Consider the following 8,074-nt stretch of genomic DNA (forward strand, 5'->3'; position numbering starts at 1 on the left):
GAACACTTTTACAATTATTTTCCAGTTAACACTAAATGACTGTTTTGGTAAAATTGTCTCTTAGTTCAAGTTTTTAAAAAACATTTTTTTGTTTCTCAGCCGTCGAAGTCAAAGCCCAATCAACTGCATCAGAGCCAGCATACTGGGGCCAATCAAACGCAAAGGTGAGAGACTTTGTCCATAGAAGTGTTTTTTTTTTTTTTTTAATGCATCATTTTCTACACTAACACGATGATATCACCATATACTGCATTATAACTGCACCTTTTTATGTTTGTCTTAACCTCAGATCAGATTTCATGTTTTTAGTTTTGTGCAAAAGAAAGACATATTATTAATGTGTGTCTCCTGTTTGTGAAGGTGAGATGGAGACGGAGAGCCAACCCAAGAGGCTGTTCCAGGGCACCACCACCATGCTGTCGTCCGACGTCTCCAACCTCTCAGATCTCAGTTCTTGGTAAGAATTTCTGTTTGTTGTTTGAAGTTGAACTTCACACATGGAAACTCCTGGTCATTGTTCTGAGGCAGAATAAAGTCAGACTCTGCCTCCAACTGACAAATACTCAATTTATACTAATGATTATAATAATTTTATTTCCTGATTAATTTCCAATGTTCTACCACGCGCCTCAGTGGAGAAATAAAAATCTCAATTAAAAACGTGGAGAAAACTCTACCACCCTTTTGTGACAGCGTGCAGTTTTAATGCAATTTCTTTTATTACAGTCACTCGCCAGATTTACTGGACGGCAGCCTGAGCAGCGTCAGCTCCTCCACTGACTCCCCAGGCAAAATGGAGGGAGTGTCGCCCTCCTCCTCCAGCAACTCGCCCTACGCTTCTCTCCAGGATTTGTCTCCAAAATGAGCACAGACACGATCAAGACTGATTTCCTTCCCAAACCTTCACTACTACCACCACCAGGACCCGGTTAGATTTTCTGTTAGCTTCCGAGCGTCTCTCTCTCTCTCTCTCTTATCGCTACATGCTGGATGTCCCAGAAATGTTTTGATGGAGGAAGCCAACACCGTGGCCGAGTTCGATGTTTGACCATGAAACTGGAAATGAGTGAAGACGCTGAGCATCAGCTGCTATAAAAAAAATCCCCTGGACGGTGCTTGGCTTAGTCTTCACGTTGTTTCTAGGCATCTGCTCTTTAATCCTGTCCTACCAGCTCCCCCTACAGGAAGAGACACAGCACTGGAGGAAAAAAAAAGAGACTATTTGGATGTGTGGTTGTGCTGGGAGACGTCTGTCCACAGAACTGTGTCTTCACCGTCTGCAGATGTTGTAAGAAAAGATTTAACTTATTGTTTTTTCCTCGCCTTGGTCGTGGTTATGTACATATGAACATGTCAGGTGTCGTACATAGTTTTAAGTTCGGCACTAAGGGTCAGCGTGGACAACTGATCTACGACGGCACAAGCGTTCAAGGAACGGGAACTATTTGTCTCCTGGGGTACAACGGTGTAAATGTTCTAACTGTAACAGAAGTTATGTTTTCAGAAGATGTTCTATTTTTGTCAGAGACTGAACTGTGGTATTAAAAAAAAAAAGACTGTCTTAGACTTGATGTGCCCCCCCCATCCTCATGACTCGCTGTGACTCTATTCGCCCCATGAGCAAATACTACACCCCCTGTGCCCCATGTTGGGTGTATGTCAGAGGTGTGTGAACACTAATGGTTCCTCTGTATCCTGTGTTGTTGTCAGGATAGTTTTGTTTTGTAGATAAAGAAAAGTTTAGGCTCCAGCTTTTTTTCTTCTTCTGTTCCTGGCAAAAAAAGTCTATTTATACAAAAAATGTATTATAAAAAAAAAAAAGGTTGGATGTGTTTCTATCGGCAGTTAAAACAAATACGTATGTGTGCAAAACAAAAGGACAGGAAATGATGTTGTATTGTAAAGAGACTGCTGGTCCTGTTGTGTTACATTCATTAAAAGCTTTTTTGCACAGGAAAATCAGAGCTGTTGTTTCAGCCAGTGGTAACGGACCTGTGTGACTTATCGCTCCACGTCACCGCAGCTTCTGGACTCCTGCGTTAGTGTCTACATAGAGATGGTTTTCTGGAATCATTAATCATCATTAAAATCTGCCCTTTTGGGCTCCTGCGTTAGTGTCTACATAGAGATGAAGGTTTCTGGAATCATCAAACTCTGCCCTTTGATGATTCATTTTAATATGAATTAATTTAATCTTGATACAAAGAGACAAAATTGTTTGTTTTCCAGTTGTGTTGTTGGACTCAAACACTAGAACCAATCAGGAAGCAGATTTCATCTGTGAACATAATTGAGACTTTATTATTCTTTCCATAGGGTGTTGATAATACAGCAAACACACGTTTATCCCCCTTGGGTGAAATGTAAAAAGTACATACTGCTGTAAAAAAAAAAAAAAACTCATTCAAATTGGTATCCACACATGCATGAAGTCGTCAGACTCACTACAGACTAAAATGCTTTAAAACATAACCATGGTTACAGATGAGTACTATAATTAAAAAATGTCTTTATATACACGTGTCATGTTTGCATTTAGATTCTTCACACTCCAGTTACGTCATGGCAACATAAATACACATAATACACACCAGGCCAACGGAGACTGAGCAGCCTCGTGTTTCTTCACAGGCCTCGTTCGTCGGGCGGTTTCTCTGTAATCAACCTCTCACTTCTCTTACACACACACAGACACACCAGAGCCGTCTTCTCTATCCGTTCTCAGTGAAACTGTTAACACACGTGTGGATCTGAAAACAAATGTACTTGAATGAATCCTTCGGCAGACGAACGGATCCGAGACGGACCCGCTGTCAGCTGGACACACCGCGCGGCGCCACAGGTGTGAGAACATTCTAGTCTTTTAGTTAATTTCCCTCTCCTCTTGGCTCTCGTCGCTTCAAGTGCGAAGTATGACCATTGTAAGAAGACCTGAAGTATCACAGGGAACAACTCCGTCAACACACACACTTCTTTAACCACACGGTTCTGCTCGCCTCACACCCGTCGTCTGTTCTACTCACCCAGGACGTAAGCAGCCACCAGTTTCTTGTTAACACTTAAGTGGAGGTAGACAGGCACAGTAGATTCTTGTTCTCCCAGAGTGGGAAGCATCAGGGCGGCCATACACACCAGTCCAAGCAGCACCGTCAGCAGACTGGGGCCTCCAGCAGCTGGACGGCTCTCTGTCTCACACACAGACACAAACGTTTTGCTGTCAGACTCAGCTCAGAACATTAGACCTTTAGTTTGAAGCATGTGTAATAACAACAGCAATGTGTCCACATGCAACAGTGTCCAGTTTTTTTCTTCATCAATGGAACAAATACAGTAAATAAATCTACAAACTTTTCTAATCGAAACACAGGATATTTACAGGCAAACGGCTCCCTCTAGTGGCAACACCGAACATCAACCTTCCCCAGTCCTACCTGTCTGATATGAAGTCTGCTCAAAAAATTCGCTTTCTGCGAACTGCTCTTTGATTCTTCGTTCCTCATCCTGGGGGCGGGGGCTGGGCGGCTCCTGTGACGCAGAGGGGCGGAGCGTCGCCGTCACTTCTTTGCGACCCAGGGCTTTCCGTTGACTCTGCTCTGATACCTGGAGCCTGAACTTGTCGTAGACCCCATAATGGCAGGCTCGGACGTCCCTGTGTCTGATCACTCTGTGTGGACGAGGAACATCAGTCCAACTGGTTATTCAACAGTATAAACAACCATCTGACTGCAACATGTGCAAATAAATGTCATTTTTAAAGCGAGTACATCATGTAAAACTCCATGGACAGGATGGCAAACTTACATGTCAACGCAGCATTGTGGTTTAACCGCCCCGGTGGCATCCACCACAGAGTACTTGTTTGGCGCTGTGCAGAGCACTGACAAAGAAGAAGAACGGACACAATTTAAATGTAAAACACTTAATTTAAAAAGTTGACGGTATTATTAGGGCTGTCAATTCAAAATTTCAAATATCAGTTATTCATGATTTATCATGATTAACAACATCGGCTTTTTCTGTGATTAACCCACAGCTATGTCGCAATTAATCTGATTAGAAATGTATTATGTTTTTTGACAGCCCTACGTATCATTAGCGTTAAATATTATAGTTGTTACTGACCTTTAAACTTGAGGGCGAACTCATAGGGGTTGTAGAGGGTGAGCACCTGCTTGTGAGACGTCTGTTCATCTGCGTAGAAGATGAGCTCAGTGGGGAACACGAACACGGGAAGGCTGCCTTCCACCAGCTCTGGCTGTCGATGATGCTGCTGCTGCATTGGCTCCAGCTGAGCTCTCCTTTGCGCACGGTGAGCCAGGGCCGTCCACCTTCACTGCCGACTATATCGCTGTGAAAAATCCCTCTCGGTGGAAACGGCAGCCCCAGCTCTTAGCTTCTTAAGGCCATGATGAGACACTGAAGAGAGAAACAGAAAATTGCTTTCCTTAACCACAAATGACATGAATGCATAATGACATATAAAAAAGAAAGACCACAGTGACATATAGTATATCACACTGGTTCTGTTGAAACTGTCTGAAACACCAATATTTTACAGAATGCTCGACTTATTGAAGAAAGAAAATACAATTATTCTAATTATGTATAACTTATTGAAGAAAGGAAATACATTTTTCTAATTATGTATAAAAAAATGTATATGTATATGTATATACAAAATATAAAACTGAAATGAACTAACCCAGCAATAACTTCAATAATCTCACAACATTAATGTCTTTAAACAAGACTTTGGAAACCAGTGGAGCCCCCGTGGTGTACGCAAAAGAATTACAAACATGTTTAAATGCACGCGTGTTCCCACAACAACAGGTAAATGTCACACAGATAACAGTAAAATTGACTTGGGTTCAAAACGCCCTCGACGTCAGGACAACAACACCAACACGAGGTCAGTTGGTGTTTACATGGTTACGACAAAGCAGCGGAAATGAGGCTCGAGGTGTCGCGATATATTTTCTTCACCCACCTTTACGTTAAAAATGCGATACTTTGTTATTCGGCGTAGTGGTCAATAAGCGCGACGCGTTTCTTTGACGATACACTGAAAAGGCTCATATTCACATATTGACAGTGTAAACAGAGAGGTTGTCCTTAAAGTGCACCGTAATGGCAGGTGACTGTGTAAACAGACGCCTGGAACAAAAATTTTACGAAAGTGCGTTCAAAACAAATTTTCCGGTATTAAAGTCTCATGTATTCTTTATAATATATAGCCTCGTCGGTGTTTCCGAGTCGGTCGTTAAGACACTGGGACAAGTACAACTACAGCATCGCTGACGTTGGCTAGCGCTAGCCCAGCCATTAGCCTTTAGCCTCCGAAGGCTGAAAAAACACAGCGACATGACATTAAGCAGTGAGATGAGCTACTGTACTTTAATATAAAACTCAGAGCCACAGTTCACCTTGTTGTCAGTACACTAGTTCGTGTATCCGAGTCCAGAGCGTTGTGAGAACCCACCCTGTGTTGAGTTCCCCTGCTGCCTTTTCTTGTCAACAATAATAATAATACAGCCGCAGATGTCGCGGTGCATTCTGGGAGAGTCAGTGATTAAACGTGGAAGACGTCAGCAGAGGCGGAAGCGGCGTTTCTTTAACAACCGTTGATTATTTTAGAAAGCTCGGCGCAAACGTTACTTCGTCCATTTTAGTTTTTTAAAATATCCTGTTACTCTTTTTATGTTTGAATATCGATAGGATTGTTCGCCACTCAAGGAGAAAAGTCAGGCCTCTTGTTAACCACTCAAGAATTTACTATAAATATTTACCTATTCATCGTCTGACTTTATCACACAAATGTGTTTGCAAAGATGACTTATAACCACTTAATACCAACTGTCATGTCACTGTAACGTTCAGGAATGGGGCCTTTACTAACACTGTCAAACACCATGAATCACAGGGCTTTGGAAAAGAAACCACAATACCACAAAATACAGGTTACAGGTTAAATATCAATAAACAACAGTTACCATTCATCAAAGCGCAACAATTGAAGACAAACAACCCACTGTATCCCCAGTCACATGTACAGCCTTTTTAGGTTGTTCACAGTCCAACAAATATCGTTTTTATTTTGGACTTTTGATACAAGAGTAAATTGCTACAGGCAGAGAGAACATAAAACCCGCAAAAGAAAGGCAACGTGACAGACTGCCGGATCCAGTTCCATTTTGTGACCCTTTTTTTAATAGCAATAGCATTGTTCAATTGCATTGCTAACATCTTTTAGCACCTTATGTCAAATGGTTTTAAGGCCTAATTCTTAATAGGGAACAGAGTTGTTTTATTCCCCTAGTTAAATCTAATACAACAGACATATGTCTTTTGTAAAACAAAAGGTTGATACAACTGCTAATAACAGTTTTTCAGAGCATACTCTATAGTGGATAAAGCTTATAAAATGTACATGTTTTGGACAAAAATACAAACAACAGGAAACACCCACACTCCAGCCAAAGAAAAATAGATCTGCTTTCTACTGCTTACATAATGTGGTGGTGAAGATTGTTTACTCACAAGTTATTCAAGAATGCTCAGTAAATTAGAGAAATCGTGCAGAATATAATTAAAACTGCAAAATACAAATGTGTTTTTACTTGAAATTTTTGTTGTTGTTAAAGATCAAAGAAAGGTTTAGTTCTATAACAAAAGACAAGATAAAAAGATGAAAGGGTGACATCACACAGAGGCAAATGTCCAAAATAGGACTTCACTGTTGCCACAGTAAGTGCCTCAGAACAGACCCAGCAGAGTACATAATGACCATTGTTAATAACATTTGGTCCAGTGTTGCACACGAGGCTGTTAACAGGTGCCATACTCAAAGATGCAGCAATGTTTTTAGTTACCAACAATTGTCATGGGTTGGCGGATGTCCCTGCAGGCGAAAAACTAGCGACCTCACTTAATATGTATTCAAATGAAGGGGCGTGGTTAATAAAACACTTGGACCAATGGTGTCGCTGCTGGTTGGAGGGGGTGTTCCTTCTCGTTGGGTGCAGAAGTTGAACTGCGCGAGCTAAGCCAGAGCACTGGAAAGGCACATAGAAGGAGGGTAGAGGCAACGGCCCTCTACTGGAGGGGGGGGGACTTACTACAACAAACATATACACACGTTTGTGCTGTTGGCCGCATCATAGGTCATAAATGGAGAACAGTTGAGCTAGAAAAGCATAACACCGCGGCTTTATATTTAAAATGCCTATTTTACTTTTCCTGTTAGACACGTCCGCCTCTATGAATCAGCGCACTTATTTGGGTACGACGTATCTGGATGTTGCTAAAGGCGCGGTTGAGGTCTTTATGAAGGTAAAGAATAATTTCAACCCCGACTGCTTTAGGGTAATATGCACCTATGGTGAGCCTAGGGTTCGTTGGTCAAATACGGTCGAAATTAATATCTGTTGTTTTGGTTTTCTTTTTTTGACAGCTGCGTGCCCGAGACCCGGCTAGTAGAGGCGACAGGTACATGCTAGTTACATTCGATGATCCACCATACGGAGTGAAGGTAATTAGCAAATGATAACCATTTTTACTTTTGACAAGTCGAACGTTTTTTTTTCTGTTAGTGACATTTTATTCCCCCCCTGGTTTGAAGTCAGTGAGTGGCGCCTTCTGGCTAAACGTTGTTTTTGTGCGCTCCTAATGCCCGCAGACCTGAAGATGCACAGGCTCCGAGCGTCCAGCGGACATTTTGCTTTTGTGTTGAGAAAAGTGTCTGGCGTTGAGATGGAGGCGGAGAGATTACTGACGTTAATGACGTCGCGCTTTTTTTAGAGCACATAACGTTGTGATTGGTGCTCGACATTGTCAATCACGATGAACTCCACCTCTTTATAATCCCTTTATTACTATTGGTCAGTCGAACCTGAAAGTTAATAAACGCTCTTCAGTGAGTTTTAGCAATGATCGCGAGAGTATTTAAGTACATGGATATTTAATATGATTTTTATTTATGTATATTTAATACAATGTTCAGATTTTATGAAAATACTAGAACGGAACAGAAGTAAAAACAACGTTTCACACGTACACATTAGGTCAACGCACA

At 41.7% G+C, this 8,074-nt stretch overlaps 3 protein-coding genes across 9 annotated transcripts in view; 2 read left to right on the plus strand and 1 right to left on the minus strand.

The window, feature by feature from the left end:
* pabir2 (PABIR family member 2) overlaps positions 1-1,959 on the plus strand; it is a 5,266-nt gene extending 3,307 nt beyond the window's left edge. Inside the window, exons 8-10 of the mRNA XM_025063287.1 lie at positions 93-164; positions 361-457; positions 727-1,959. Of these exons, the coding sequence (XP_024919055.1) occupies positions 93-164; positions 361-457; positions 727-865 (308 nt within the window). The 3' untranslated portion in view covers positions 866-1,959. The remainder of the gene's footprint in view (positions 1-92; positions 165-360; positions 458-726) is intronic.
* A 313-nt stretch (positions 1,960-2,272) lies between these two features.
* mospd1 (motile sperm domain containing 1) lies at positions 2,273-6,956 on the minus strand. Of its 5 annotated transcripts, none has more exons than XM_008327479.2 (6): positions 6,873-6,956; positions 4,123-4,416; positions 3,802-3,877; positions 3,432-3,664; positions 3,024-3,185; positions 2,273-2,931 (listed from the first exon to the last, which is right to left on the minus strand). In XM_008327479.2, the coding sequence occupies exons 2-6, from the start codon at positions 4,277-4,279 to the stop codon at positions 2,900-2,902; spliced, it is 660 nt and encodes a 219-aa protein (XP_008325701.1). In that variant the 5' UTR covers positions 4,280-4,416; positions 6,873-6,956; the 3' UTR covers positions 2,273-2,899. The 5 variants fall into 5 exon arrangements, with proteins under 5 accessions (XP_008325701.1, XP_008325698.1, XP_008325699.1 ...); XM_008327476.3 differs by lacking the exon at positions 6,873-6,956 and adding an exon at positions 6,541-6,649; XM_008327477.3 differs by lacking the exon at positions 6,873-6,956 and adding an exon at positions 6,511-6,611.
* Positions 6,957-6,970: 14 nt separating this feature from the next.
* ints6l (integrator complex subunit 6 like) overlaps positions 6,971-8,074 on the plus strand; it is a 9,632-nt gene continuing 8,528 nt past the window's right edge. The window contains exons 1-3 of one of the 3 annotated variants that reach the window (XM_017039500.2): positions 6,971-7,163; positions 7,247-7,332; positions 7,454-7,531. In XM_017039500.2, coding sequence (XP_016894989.1) covers positions 7,261-7,332; positions 7,454-7,531 — 150 coding nt within the window. In that variant the 5' untranslated portion in view covers positions 6,971-7,163; positions 7,247-7,260. Of the gene's footprint in view, positions 7,333-7,453; positions 7,532-8,074 lie in introns of all 3 variants that reach the window. The other 2 variants (XM_008327473.3, XR_001761210.2) reach the window with 2 other exon arrangements.

Source organism: Cynoglossus semilaevis, chromosome 15 (genome assembly GCF_000523025.1).
Source record: "Cynoglossus semilaevis isolate Cse_v1.0 chromosome 15, Cse_v1.0, whole genome shotgun sequence".
Classification (NCBI taxonomy): domain Eukaryota; kingdom Metazoa; phylum Chordata; class Actinopteri; order Pleuronectiformes; family Cynoglossidae; genus Cynoglossus; species Cynoglossus semilaevis.